At 31.6% G+C, this 14478-nt stretch overlaps 2 protein-coding genes across 2 annotated transcripts; both read right to left on the reverse strand.

The window, feature by feature from the left end:
- Window positions 1-6418: 6418 nt before the first annotated feature.
- LOC127083326 (uncharacterized) lies at window positions 6419-7185 on the reverse strand. Its single transcript, XM_051023635.1, has 2 exons — window positions 6961-7185; window positions 6419-6858 (listed from the first exon to the last, which is right to left on the reverse strand). Exons 1-2 carry the CDS (start codon window positions 7033-7035, stop codon window positions 6544-6546), a joined length of 390 nt encoding a protein of 129 aa, XP_050879592.1. The 5' UTR covers window positions 7036-7185; the 3' UTR covers window positions 6419-6543.
- Window positions 7186-7958: 773 nt separating this feature from the next.
- Window positions 7959-10583, reverse strand: LOC127082253 (uncharacterized). The gene has a single exon (XM_051022495.1). It carries the CDS (start codon window positions 10581-10583, stop codon window positions 7959-7961), a length of 2625 nt encoding a protein of 874 aa, XP_050878452.1.
- Between the last annotated feature and the right edge of the window lie 3895 nt (window positions 10584-14478).

Raw genomic sequence — 14478 nt, forward strand, 5'->3', positions numbered from 1 at the left:
TTAAACGAGATAAACACTTTGTATACATTCGTACAAGAATCATTACAAAGTTAAACTCTCTTTCCAAAACATTTTCTAAGCAATTCACAAACACTTTTTTCAGACGAACATAAGTGATCAAGCAATTAAGAGCCCATGGATAACCATGGATACAAAGGGTGCTAACACCTTCCCTTTGTATAATGTACCTCCCGAACCCAAAATCTAATTAAGGTCTTTCCTGTTCTTTTCCACCTTTCCTTATCGGATAAAAGAAAAGTCGGTGACGACTCTTGCTATCCGCGACATTTGCTTTCCAAAGCAAAAACACACAAAGTCAGTTCACCGTATGACACTACCCTTGCATACTTTTGCACTGTTATATATTATGATTGTATTCTCACCCCTTTGTTGTTTGTATGGTTATGTGCTCCTTCTTCGGGTACAAATGAGGAGGTAAATGAGTAGCTTCTTAGAAAATGAAGGATGGCGCTGAGGTTGTTCTTCTTTCTTTCCATTTTTATGCTATGTTTTAGAATCCGTTGCTCTAAACGGTAACATTGGGCTTTGTTTTTCTATTTGCTATTATTTTTTATGTTGTTTATATTGAAGTCATTTTCCATAACCATGTTGATGTTATGATGCATATTTTGTTATTGAATCATTTTAAATTGATTATTCTGTTATGGTGAGCTTATCTAAAGACGAGCATGTGATGATATGTGTTTAATATATTGCATGCATGTTTTTATATAACCCGTGTTACAGGACAAATTTTTGTTGTGTTTTAGTGACATCCCATGCGTGTAGTTTTTTTAATTTCGAAATTTCTATGTTTTAGGGTTTAGGGTATTACACGCCGTTCCCCACATCTCCCACCAACCATTAGCTAGAAGGATCCAATGCAGACGACTAGCAGCCCCACCATGAGCCTAGTACCACATAAAACACTTACCTAAAAGAGGAATATCTAACAAATACATATGAAAAATGAAGTTACTGAATTCAACACAACCAATATCACCATAAATATAAACATAACCATCTCCTTCAGTTCATTTACACAAAGAGAAAACATAATTAAAATCATCCAAAAGACACCACACCTTTCCACCAAGATTAACCATCCTCAAAAGAAGATCATTCCACAAGGCCCTATTCTCTTCGGGGCTACGCTTAAAGTAGATATTAAGTAATATAACAAATGGTCTTAAGCATACCCTATTCAAGACAGACACCTAGATACCCAAGACCAACAAATGGGAAAAGAGATGACCCCTTCGAACTGTACCAAATTGAGAAAAGGCCACCACTATTACCAATATACGGGGAAACACTTAAATCACAAAAAGGGTCCCCCTAGTGAGAATGAAGGAGAGAAACAAAAACCTCACTGAGTTTAGTCTCCTGAATCGCTAGGAAATCCAAAGACTTAAAAACATTGAGCTTTCTCACCTTATTCTACTTAACCCTACTCCCCAACCCACAAATCTTAAAAGATCCAATCACATTGAACACAACTTCTGGACAACCTAGCATACCTCAATTGCCTATCTCTCTTTTCTAGACCTACTAATCTTTAAACCTTAACCATATCACTAAGAATAAAAGTACAACCTAATTGCTTGGCAATCTTAAACACCTTGGTCACTTTCTTATTATTTAAGGATTTCAAAACCTCATATCATAAAGAAATAGGTTGTAAGTGACGTGAAACACAAGAAAAAGGAACACAATCCAAACTAATATATTTGTTAATGCCTTTGGAACTCAAGCCATCCTCGGGAATAAATTGGGAACACTATTCTCCATACAAAAACCGATAGAAGTTAGAGGGCTAATATGACCTGTATCCACCAGTGGATTGGAGAGACTAGAAGAAAGATGCTCTGGAGCCAATTCAACAATAGAGTCTGACGTCCGCTGAGCGTTTGGTACACCTACAATCAGTCTGCTCCATGTTGGCCACTTTAATCTATAAGTCACCACTCCTATGAGGAAGATGTAAATGAGAAGCTATCTAAATCAGAGTCCAACTGTGCTGGACTGCTAGTCAAATCACAAGTCAAAGAAGATGGAAAAGATATTCCTTTAGTCGATTTCAAACTCACACCAACCAGAGAAATTTATGCTTAGCCGTTGAAGGAATAGGGGAGAGCGAGGAATAAGCTTCCGAGTATCCAATAAATATTAACTTTCACTTAACATGAATGTTTAGTAATTCGTAACCATCTTTGAACTAACCATTTGAAACTTCTTGTATGAATATCTTTTCTTGATTGTTTAACAACATTCTTTTAAATATATAACATCTCTTAACCGACTCATGATAAGTATACTATATTCAAAGTTTAATTATGGACGAAGCTTCGAGAGATTTCTGCATTTTTCGAACGAAGAACTGTCATTATTAGTTTTTAAGAAATTTTAATATTTTAAATTTGAAGTCGCGGGAGTATGTTAGATAGCTCAATTGATATGTATTAGTTGAGTTAAATGAGTATAAAACATTAATATATGATTCAATTCATATCGTCGGCATTTATTAATATTTATGTATTAATATAAATAAAATGTTGATATTTATATATCAACTATTTTGAAAAATAGTAAAGCGTCAAGTTTACATATAACACCTTTTGAATATTTAAGTGAATTGATGTATATATTTTCCATAATAAATGCAATGTACATTTATCTATATAAATCTTTCACATACTTACGGTTGAAATAAATTATTATACAAAGTATAGTTCAATTGAGTCTATCTCAATTCTCAACAATTGATCGATGCAAAATCCCAAGGGCATTATATAAGTACATTTCTGTGATACCACACTCACACACAAAAGAGCCTTCCTTAATTACCGCTTATTTCCATCTATTATGCTTTTCTATTTCAATTGCATCCCATCCCTCGCTCACCAAGAAAAAATGAGAGATGAATATCATAGGATTGCTTAAAATATGGCATGACACTGAATCATGAGTCATGCTACCTTTTTTTCTTTTATTAAATTAATACGTTACCTTTTTGTTGAAGAGAAGTTCGAAGAGCTTATTTTAATTGGAGTCCATATTAATGCGAAGTTGAAAAGTATTTTTTTAATGGAGATAAAAATTCAAGACGATTTTAAGTATTTTGGTTTAAAATATTCTCTTTATGGTTATAATATTCTCCAACTAATGATGCTGTTTATTGTTTACTTTGTTATTTGGTCAGTAAAAAACCTAGTGGACATATCGGAGGGAGTCCTTGTTCACCTCACAATAATGTTTTAAAATCTTCTCAAGACTTGTTCAATCAATCAATTCACATCAGAAATGTTCTTAATATGCAGTGTGCTGATCAAGTCATCCAAAATAGACTTCATTTTAAGAGCTCTATTGATTCCATTCATTGGCTCTCATTTAAAGCTTGTTCTTTTGTGGATAAAAACGTGTGTATTCAAGAACGATTTTTTGAGCTTGTGCATGTTAATGACAGTGACTATCACTCTTAAAAATAAAATTTGTGAATTTCTTTCTCGACATGGTCTAAATATTTTAGATATTTGTGGGATAGAGTATGATGATGCTAGTAATATGAGAGGGGAATGAATATAATATGATGAGAGAACCTATGAAAATTACAGATCGTTTGTGTCAAACTTTACAACATAAATCTCAAGAGATACTTAATATTATGCAGTTAGTCTCGACTACAAAGAAATTAATTTAAAATTTGAGAGAAGATGAATGAGATGGTTTATTGAAAGATGTAATATTATTTTGGGAAAAATATGATATTGACTCTCCTGATTATAATGCAGTTTATATAGAGCGTGAAGGTCGTGCGCGTCATCAAATGGATCACATCACCGTGGATCAACATTTAAGAGTGAATCTCTTATGTGTTATAATCGACCAACAACGACAAGAATTGAATCATAGGTTTTGTGAGCAAACAATGGAGATTTTAAGTCTAAGCAATAGTTTGGTTCCTAAGGATATTTACAAATGACTTGATATAAATAATATATGTGCTCTTGTAGATAAATTAGATCCTACTGATTTTAGTGAGCATGAGAAAATTAGTTTGAGATATCAACTTTAACGCTTTCATCTTGATGTTGTTGGTCAATCAAATTTAAATAACTTGTCATCTATGTCTAAATTTTATGAAGCTCTAAAAAAGACAGGGAAGGTATATACATATTATTTGATCGATCGACTTATTTGTCTTATCTTAACTCTCCCAGTTTCTACACCTACTATAGAAAGATCATTCTCATCAATAAAGATAATCAAGACAAGATTGCACAATAAGATGGAGGGTGAATTTCGAGCTGACAATATGATGTTTTACATAGAAAAAGAAATAGTTGAACACTTCCTCACTGATTGAATAATTGATGAGTTCAAATCTTTAAAAGAGTGGAAGACAGTACTTTAATTCGAGACTAGATATCTCCTTTTATATATTATATTTTTACTTTGGTAAAGTTATTTTGAATATTTAAAAAATTATATCAAAATTTTATAATTTTTAATTAATTTTAATTATAATATTTTAATTAATATTTATCGTCTCCCTAATATTTTTAGAATTTAATTGATATACACCGACAGTGTAAAGACTTTTTACACTGTCAGTTAATCACAACCATTGATTTATCTAACATGTTTGACTTTTATTTTAGTCAGTTAAAAAGTAATACAAACGGATGATTGACTTTTATTTTAATCAGTTAAAAAGTAATACAAACGGATGATTGTGATGCATTAACAATATAAAACTTTTTACATTGATAGTACATAACAATTAATCTTATATTTTTATCAAGATCTGCCCTTGTCTCTAACATTAATCAATGAAACAAGATTAAGAATTCTAAAAGAGTTTCAAAAACTCATATTTGTTAGAGTTGATATATCTGATTTAAAAAAAAAAGAATTTTTATTAGTTAATTTCCCTATAATTTTATTCATTTTCATTGAATGGCGACTAAAATAATATATATATATATATATATATATATATATATATATATATATATATATATATATATATATATATATATATATATATATATATATATATATATATATATATATATAAAACAATGTCTTTGGTCTATATTATAAAAGACAAGATAAAATAGTATGAAAGAATTTGATAGGAATAATACATTTTAAGCGAATTTATATATGAGGTTTTTTTTTAAAAAGATAGAGATGAGACGGATAGCATAGAAATTAATCACTACAAGAAAAACTCCCCCCTGCCACATGATTATCACGTGGCAAAGGTGAAAATCACTTCACTAGTCAAAAATAGCGACGTGTTGATTCACGTCGCTGGAACGCGTGTGGCAACTTTTTGTGACGTGATAAACACGTCGCTAATTTGCCAAAGGCAAATCACGTCGCAACATTTGAAATTTACTTCCTTCTGCGCTTAAACTTTGCCACGTGATATTCATGACACAACTTTGCCACATGAATATCACGTCACAACATTTGAAAATGGATGGTATGTTGCCACATGAAAATCACGTGGCAAATTACCCACGTGATTTACACTTCACAACTTAAAAACAAAATTAAAATAAAAGATAAAATATATTGTTATTATTAAATTATATTATTAATAAAAGATAAAATAATTAATAAATAATAAAATATAGAATAATTAATAATTAAGTGAAATATTTTTAAATTAAAATTACACATATGAAAATGTATTATAAAAATAGCAAAGTAATTATTTATACAAAAATTAATATTTAAAACTAAATAAATATTACACATCAAATTCGTCGTCATCTACATCGTCTTCACTTGTTCTTTGATTTTGATTTCTACTCATGGACTGCATAAATTGTCTCATTTGCTCCTCCATATCGTGTTGTCTTTTTTTCATTTCCTCTAATTCGGCCTTTAACGCCGCCTCACGCTCCGCCGTCTCTCGTCTAGCCTCTGTTAGAGCCAGTTGCCTCACCGTTTCCATCATTTCAGGTGTCAATTGTGTTGGACGGGACGTTCCTTCCCCACTTGCAACTCTATCAAATAAAGTTCTATCTCCGGTTCTGTAGTTGCCAGCCAAAGGACCAACACCAAAAAAACACCCATTACGTCCCTTCCCTCCAGTGACTAAGCTCCAGATATACATATCCACGCGTGGATCAAGCGGATTAGAACCAACAGGTGTATATTGAGGATTTTCAACTAGAAATTGTGTGAGCAATCTTTGATACTCCTCCTACACATACAACAAATAAAATAATTAGATACAGTTGTGACATGAAAAGAATCCCACATATATTGTTGCCACATGAAATTCATGCCACAAACATTATTACCACGTGAAATTCACGCCACAAAATTGATAGAATTTTAACAAAAAAAATAAAATAGAAACAACTTACTATAGTTCTTCTCGACCGATCATCAACCAAATCCCCCGATTTTTTTGTACGGGTCTTCACAAACAACTCATTAAGTCGGGGGGGTCTTCCTTGTGCCTGTGTCTGATTAATATAAATAAATTTAATTAAACACATAATAAATCAAAATATAATTTTAAACCGTAGTTATAATTTTTACCATTCGTTTTGCATGTTCTCCAATGCTTATACTTCCTGTAGCATTAAGGCAACCCCCCCTTTCGGATGCTCTCATGTCTTTTGCTTTTTGAGATTTAGCTTTAAAATTATCGGTAGCCCAATAGGCAAGAAGTTCGTCAAATACTTCCTTGCCTATCCAGTTGGGACGAATATTTCGTTCTTCCCAATCAAGTCTGACACGCCTAAGCATGTCAGAAAGTCGGACAGATGTTCTTCCCCGATAATTTTTTCTAATCATATATTCATCCATTACATTCCACGTACACTTTTCCTACAATGTTGTATGACATTCAAAAAAATTGTTAGATAAGTGTTAGATAATATATTACAATAAAATAACTAATTAAAATAACAACAATAAAATTTATTTTACCTTAAATTTATCAAACCATTCATCTTTCTCATCCTTGGAAAGTTCTTTGAATGACTTCCAAGCTTTTTTATACATTTGTTGAATCACATGTTTTACACACTGTGCAGCTGGCCTACTCGGAGAGAAACTAAACAACAATTTGAATAAGTGTTAATTATAAACATGGAAACATGGAAACATGTATACTAAATAAAATTTATAAATTAGATACTTACGATTTTCCACATGGCTCAATAAAATATCTGCCATCAATCATCTCATACTCTGTGGGATTTGCAGTTGGTTGCTCTAAAACATGGTCATCCTGCTGCTCCTGGTCATCCTGCTCCTCCTGCTCCTCAGGCACGGGTATATCTGTGGCACGTGGTGGGTGTGGGGTGCGAGATCCCCCATGATGCGTGGATGATGATGGTGTGTTTGTGGGATGCTGGGACGACAGAGGTACCTGTGTGGGATCTGGAAAGATCCCAGACTGCATGAAGGGTGGGGGTACCTGTGAGGGATGAGGAAAACTAGATCCCCCAGTCTGATGGTATGATGAAGTCCCAGATGGGCTAATAAAGGATGGGTTCCCAGATGGGCTAATAAATGATGGGTTCCCAGATGGGCTAATAAAGGATGGGTTCCCAAGTTGGGCCATAGGATAACCATGGGATGATAGTAGCGAGAGAAAAGGCTGTGAACCCATGGTCATGGGATCTACCTGAGTCTGTGGGGGAGGATACCCCATAGATGACTGCAGTGGCATAAAATGTTGAGAGGTCGTAGACATGGGCTCTACCTGACTCTGTGGGGGAGGACATACGGCCGACTGAGGAGCCTCACATACCCTTATCCTCGGGCTCTACCTGGAAAATAAGCATGTGTGTCACTAGTATTCGGATGTTCACCGGTGCTTTGAAAGTAGGAGGTATTGAATGCCCTACAAAGAATATCAATATAAGTTTGAGTAAAAAGTTTGACATATTTAAACAATAAAGTTAAATAGGTGGGTATACTTACTCAAGATATGGTTTAACTTCAACGCAGTTAATCAAGACATGAACATGTGCTGCTAGCAATTCTTTTTGAGTCAGCCAATGTACATTCTTCTTACCAGATGGACGACCGGGAATACCGAAGACTGATAAGGTAAATTTACTTTTTTCATTAATGTTAAATTCATTCCTTATGATTCTTGGAGTTAACATCAAGTGATTGAAATAATGACTGCAAAAATGTGATGTTTCCCGATGCAAATAATGTGCACATATAGATCCTTCAACTTTAGCTTTATTTTTCACGGATCTCTTCGAATCACCCATGAATCTTTCAAACGGATACATCCACCTATATTGAACAGGGCCTCCAAGATAAGCTTCATATGCAAGATGCACAGGTAGATGTTCCATAGAGTCAAAAAAACCAGGCGGAAACACTTGTTCCAACTTACAGAGAATAACTGGAATATTTTTGTCCAACTTAACGATGTCATCCACTCTTAATTTTGATGCACAGATATCTCTAAAAAATTGACTAATTTCAGTGAGTGGATTAAGCACATGTTTAGGTAGTGAAGAGAACGCAATTGGAAGCAATCGTTCCATGAAAACATGGCAATCATGGCTTTTCATTCCATGCAACTTTCCGGTGCTAGAGTCAGCACACCTTGCTAAATTTGACGCATAACCATCAGGCATTCTCAATTCGTTTAACCATCGACAAATCGCTTTAGCTTCTTCGGAAGTTAGACTGTAATTAGCCTTGGGTTTTAGTAACTTCCCATTCGGTTTAACCTTCAACTCCAACTCCTTTCGATTACACAAAATCTCCATGTCCTTTCTAGCCTTCTCATTATCCTTTGTTTTACCTTGAACATCCATCACTGTGTTAAACACGTTATCAAAAAAATTCTTCTCAATATGCATAACATCAAGATTATGTCGCAACAAATTATCTTTCCAATACGGGAGATCCCAAAAAATACTTCTTTTTGTCCAGTTATGTGTATCCCCATATCCTTCAATTCTGCAAGCTTTACCATAATCTGTGAATTTTGGCAGTTCACTAACTCGGTTCCATACTTCACCGGGTGAGAAACGAGGGGGAGGCAAGTCTGTTACTCTTATGCCTTTTTTGAAGTCATTCTTATTTATTCGAAAGACATGATCTTTCGGTAGGAATCTGCGGTGACAGTCAAACCACGAACTTTTCCCCCCTTTTTCCAACGTGAACGCATGAGAGTGTTCCATGCAATGCGGGCATCCCATTTTTCCATGTGTCCCCCAACCGGACAACATGCCATATGCGGGAAAGTCGTTTATAGTCCACATCAAGGCTGCTCGCATAGTAAAGTTTTGTTTGCAAGATATATCATAAGTCCATTCTCCAATCCATAACCTCTTCAAATCATCAATTAAAGGTTGTAAATACACATCTATTCCAGCTTTTGGACTCTTTGGACCTGGAATGAGGCAAGTCAAAAACATGTATGGTTTTGTCATGCACATCTCAGGAGGGAGGTTGTAAGGGGTAACAATAACTGGCCAACAAGAATATCCACTTCCAGACGCTTGGACATATGGAGTAAAACCATCAGAGCATAGTCCAAGTCTGACATTTCTAGGTTCTGCTGCAAAATCAGGATGTATCATATCGAAGTGCTTCCATGCCGCACCATCAGATGGATGTCGCATTGTGCCCGAACTTGTTTGGTTTGTATGATGCCATGTCATTTGACTTGCACTATGCATTGAAGCAAACATTCTTTTTAACCTTGGTATGATCGGCAGATAAAACATGGACTTCACTGCCACATGTTTTTGCTTACGGTTAATGGCTTTACTGCGAACTTTGTATCTCGGACTCTTACAAAACTTACATTCCTCCAACGATCCATCATTAGTACCAAACTCATTATCGTAAAACAACATGCAACCATTAGTGCAACAGTCAATCTTTCTTACCTCTAAACCCAATTTCGACACCAACCTCTTTGCATCATAAAAACTTGTGGGAAGGTTGTCTTTCGTAGGAGTTGCGTCCAACATCATTTTTGCAAAGAATTCCAAACACTGGTCAGGAACATTCCAATTGGACTTGGCGGCCAATAATCTCACACACATCGATAATTTTGAGTCTGACGACCCTTCAAACAACGGCGTATTCATTTCTTGCAACAATTGATAAAATTTTTGAGCTTCCTCATTCGGCAACTCTTCCTGATCGAAGTCTTGAGGTTCATCATAGGTCACGTTAACCCCAAAAGCATCGCCAACCATGTCACTGATCAAACTAAATTCTTCCCGGTGTTCCATATGTGATCGACTGCTAGAAGCATGTGTAGTCGTAGTCCTTTGTACATTACTCGGCAACTGTTCTCCATTATATGTCCAAACCCAGTAATTTTTAATGAAACCCCTTCTCTTCAAATGACGTTCTACTTCCTCCGGGTCACTAATTATAGGTCTACATTCACATTTTAGACAAGGACATCTTACTCCTCCTTCGCTTAGACAACATTCTTGAGCGAAAGCCCATGTGATAAACCCTTTAACTCCTTCCTCAAAGTTCGGTTTAAGTCCACGTCTTCCTGGATACGTTCTATCGTACATCCAACTACGATAGTAATGAAAATATTCCATACTGCACATTTACAAAATCGTTACTATTTTAATTTCAAAAGTGATATTCCTCTATCGTCCAATTTAAAAATCGTTCTATCGTACATCCAACTAATTATTACGTACAATTTAAAAAAATTATATTATACTATTAATAAATATATAATATAACTATTACATACTTTATTGTTTAAACTAAACATATATTTATAAAACATATACCCTAATATGTGTTATTTAAAAAAAAAACATTTTAGACATATACCCTAATATATATGAAATTAATGTTTTGTTTTTTTATACATTATTTTAAACATAATATTAATAATACAACTTCTATTTATTTAGTTATCTAAATAATATATATACACACTTATCAATTTTTACTCAAAACACTAATCTATTATATTTTTTAAACTAACCATATTATCTAAATAATAATACAACTTCTATTTTTAGACATGATTCATATTACTTTTTCTAATAAACAAAATATTTCGTTTTTTTTTATAAATATTATTCTGTTTTAATATTTTGTTTAAAAAAAATTATATATTATATTTCTAAAAAATATAATGTGCACATATATAAAGGCATTAAATAGTTTCTAAACAAAGTAATATCAAAGTTTTAATATTTCCAAGCTTGACATGATTTTCTTTTGAAATTTATAATTTCTCTAGAAATAATTAAAAATGATTTTATAAATAGGGTATTAATAGAGAGGATAGTATTGGTATTAATAGTATATTATATAAAATCTATTTCTAAACTATAAAAATTTAATACATAAAATATTCTGTTTTTTTTGTATAATACATTAAATATATAATACATTAAATATTCTGTTTTTTTAAAACTATTATATATTATATTTCTAAACAAATTCTAAACAAATTCTGTTTTAATAATACATTAGGGTATATGTTTTATAAACAAATTCTAAACAAATTCTAAATATATAATACATTAAATTTCTAAACAAATTCTATTTTAATACATAATGTGCACAAAAACAAAATCCAGTCCAAACAAATTCGATTTTAATACATAATAAGTACAACACATAATCCAGTCCAAACTCAATACATTTAACTAATCTGAAAATAATTAAAAAAAAAAATTAAATTTCACAATTTTGAATATACCTTGATGAAGACTTTGAATCTGTTTGCTCCAAATTCTTGAATGAATAATTCACTCTTAGCTATTTCTTAAAAAAAAATACAATAATTAAAATAAAATTCATATATATTAAACAGAAATGGGTTTAAGTTGAAATAATAAAAGTATTTACCTTTAAGGAGAGAAATGGATTTGAAGCTTGAAGCTTGAAGGAGAGAAATGGGTTGAAGGGGAAAATGGGTTTAGGGAGAGAAATGGGTCTGCAGAAGGTGGAAGGGAAGAGGAAACGAAGAAGAAGAAGAATGAAACGGTGAAGGGAAGAGGGAGAGAGGAGGGAAGGTAAAGGAAATGTTCCCACGTGGTAAACACGTCGCTATTTGCGACGTGATTTACACGCCACAAACCATTCAACGGTCACATGTACCCACGTGATCAGCACGTCGCTATTTGCGACGTGATTTACACGCCACAAAGCCTTCAACGGTCATCTGTACCCACATGTACCCACGTGATCAGCACGTCACTAGTTGCGACGTGAATTACATTTCACAAAACATTATTTGAATTTTAAATTTAAAATAGCGACGTGATCTGCATGTCACTACCAAATTTTAATTATTTTCATTTCCCCCCAACCTGAAAAGTTGTCATTCCATTTTTTTATTATATTTTTCTTTTAGCCACGTGAAATTCACGTCGTAATTGGCATTTTTTGCCACGTGCATTTCACGTCACTAAATCACGTGGCTGCACAAAGTTATTCTTGTAGTGAATCTGTCCACGTGATAATTTAGATGATTTGATTTTTAATAATTTAGAATATTATTTGTTTATTAATACATTAATATTTTAATTTGTATTTTATTATTTGAAAATGTTTAAAAGTTTTTCAAAATTTTTATTGTTTACTTTATTATTTGAAATATATTATGGAGTTGAAACAAATTATGAGTTCGGAAAAATCAACAATTTTAATTAAAAAATAATTTTAGTTTAAAAATGAGACGGACAGAGATATTTAAACTCATTTGAGATGGAGTTTATGTTCAACTATTTATCTTCATTTGAATTTGTGGCAATAACATACACAAGTGTGTGATAAGTCAACCCCCGAACCCCCATCACATTCTATCTCTCTAGTTGAAATCATTACCCTAAATTCGAGTTAGATTAAAAATCAATAAAATAGGATAAGAAACTAAATTTCTGATGTATTAATAAAATATGAAAATTTTATATTAAATAGAAAATAAAAAAAATGGTAAAAAATTAAAGAAATAAAATTAATAATTAGTTTATTAAAATTATAATATTTTATAATTGTATTATTAAATTTTGTAAATTTCTAAATATTAATTTGATTCTTTTAAAAAACTAAATTTATTTTCTTTGCAAAGGCAATTTTATAAATTACAATATATATATATATATATATATATATATATATATATATATATATATATATATATATATATATATATATATATATATATATATATATATATATATATATATATATATATATATATATATATATATATATATATATATATATATATATATATATATATATATATATATAACTAATTAAACACATATAATAGAATAATTTATGAATTTTCTATAAAAAATGACTTTTTTTTATATATATTTTAGCAGTATTTATGGATATTTTATAGAATTGTATCAGTTTTTTAGTTTGTAAGCTTTTTTTAGTATTTTATGTTAATATTTAAACTTTAAAAATATTAACATATAATTTTATACAAACATATGAAATTGCTTCAAAATAGTAATTTTGTCGTTTAAGTATGATATATATTGTATCATGTCACACTGTACCAAAAATGTGACTAAGTTAAAATAATTTTTTTTTTCAAGTGCACCAAACACATAATAAAAGATAAATATATATCTTATCACTATTGTATTTTATTTTTATTCAATTCCTTATCATTATAAATACTATACGTACTAAAGATACTCTGAAATATTACATATTTAGACGTTTGAGATTAGAACACAGTTAGAATTCACAATTTTGTCTCTGTTTTTACCATTAAACTCTTTAAAGTAAAACAGTTATAATGCAAACATTAATTGAATATGGTCATATTGTATCATTGATTAATTAACTGTAATTTATATATAAAGTCAATTTTTTAATCATAGAGAAATACTTGTATAAAAAGATATCTAAATCTATATTTTTAGAAACATTTAATAAGTAGAGAGAAATTTTTTAATTTAAATCATGGATGGTTGTGATATGAAGGAGAGAGAAAATTTAATTTTGATTTTTTAATTAATAAAAAATTGTGATTCACTATACATGACTATATATTATGACTGTTTTTATATAAGAATTTTTCTTAATTCTATAGTGATTGAAATTTTTTTTTTCAAAGACAAGAGCCACCACAAAAGCATATTAATAAAAAGAGAGGGTAGAGAAAAACAAAAATTAAGGGGATTAAATCAATCAATTGTGACCATCTTCCTCTTGTCCCGCTCCCCGCTCCAAACGAAGTTCCTCACCCACCTCTCAATAATTGACAACAAACAATGAAGCAACATACTTTGTGTGATTCACTTAACTAATTGCAAGTTTGCAACCCTCCAACAAGGATAGTAAGTTGGTTTTTTTAAGCAGTTAGTTTAGCTCTAATTATGTCTGCTATAAACTAAAATTGGATGGTTTTTGACCTTCCTTTAAACATAGGTACCCCTAGGTATATGAAAGGAACAACCCCAACTGAGAATTGTTAAGGGTCCCAAATCGGATAATATA

The sequence above is a fragment of the Lathyrus oleraceus genome, chromosome 5 (assembly GCF_024323335.1).
Source record: "Lathyrus oleraceus cultivar Zhongwan6 chromosome 5, CAAS_Psat_ZW6_1.0, whole genome shotgun sequence".
NCBI classification, from domain to species: Eukaryota; Viridiplantae; Streptophyta; class Magnoliopsida; order Fabales; family Fabaceae; genus Lathyrus; species Lathyrus oleraceus.

Excerpts from the sequence above, each read along its gene's own strand:
- LOC127082253 (XM_051022495.1), bottom strand. The coding sequence starts at position 10,583 with ATGGAATATTTTCATTACTATCGTAGTTGGATGTACGATAGAACGTAT.
- LOC127083326 (XM_051023635.1), bottom strand. The coding sequence starts at position 7,035 with ATGTATAAAAAAGCTTGGAAGTCATTCAAAGAACTTTCCAAGGATGAG. Across the intron at positions 6,859-6,960 it reads AATGGTTTGATAAATTTAAG|GAAAAGTGTACGTGGAATGT; the intron begins GTAAAATAAATT and ends ACAACATTGTAG.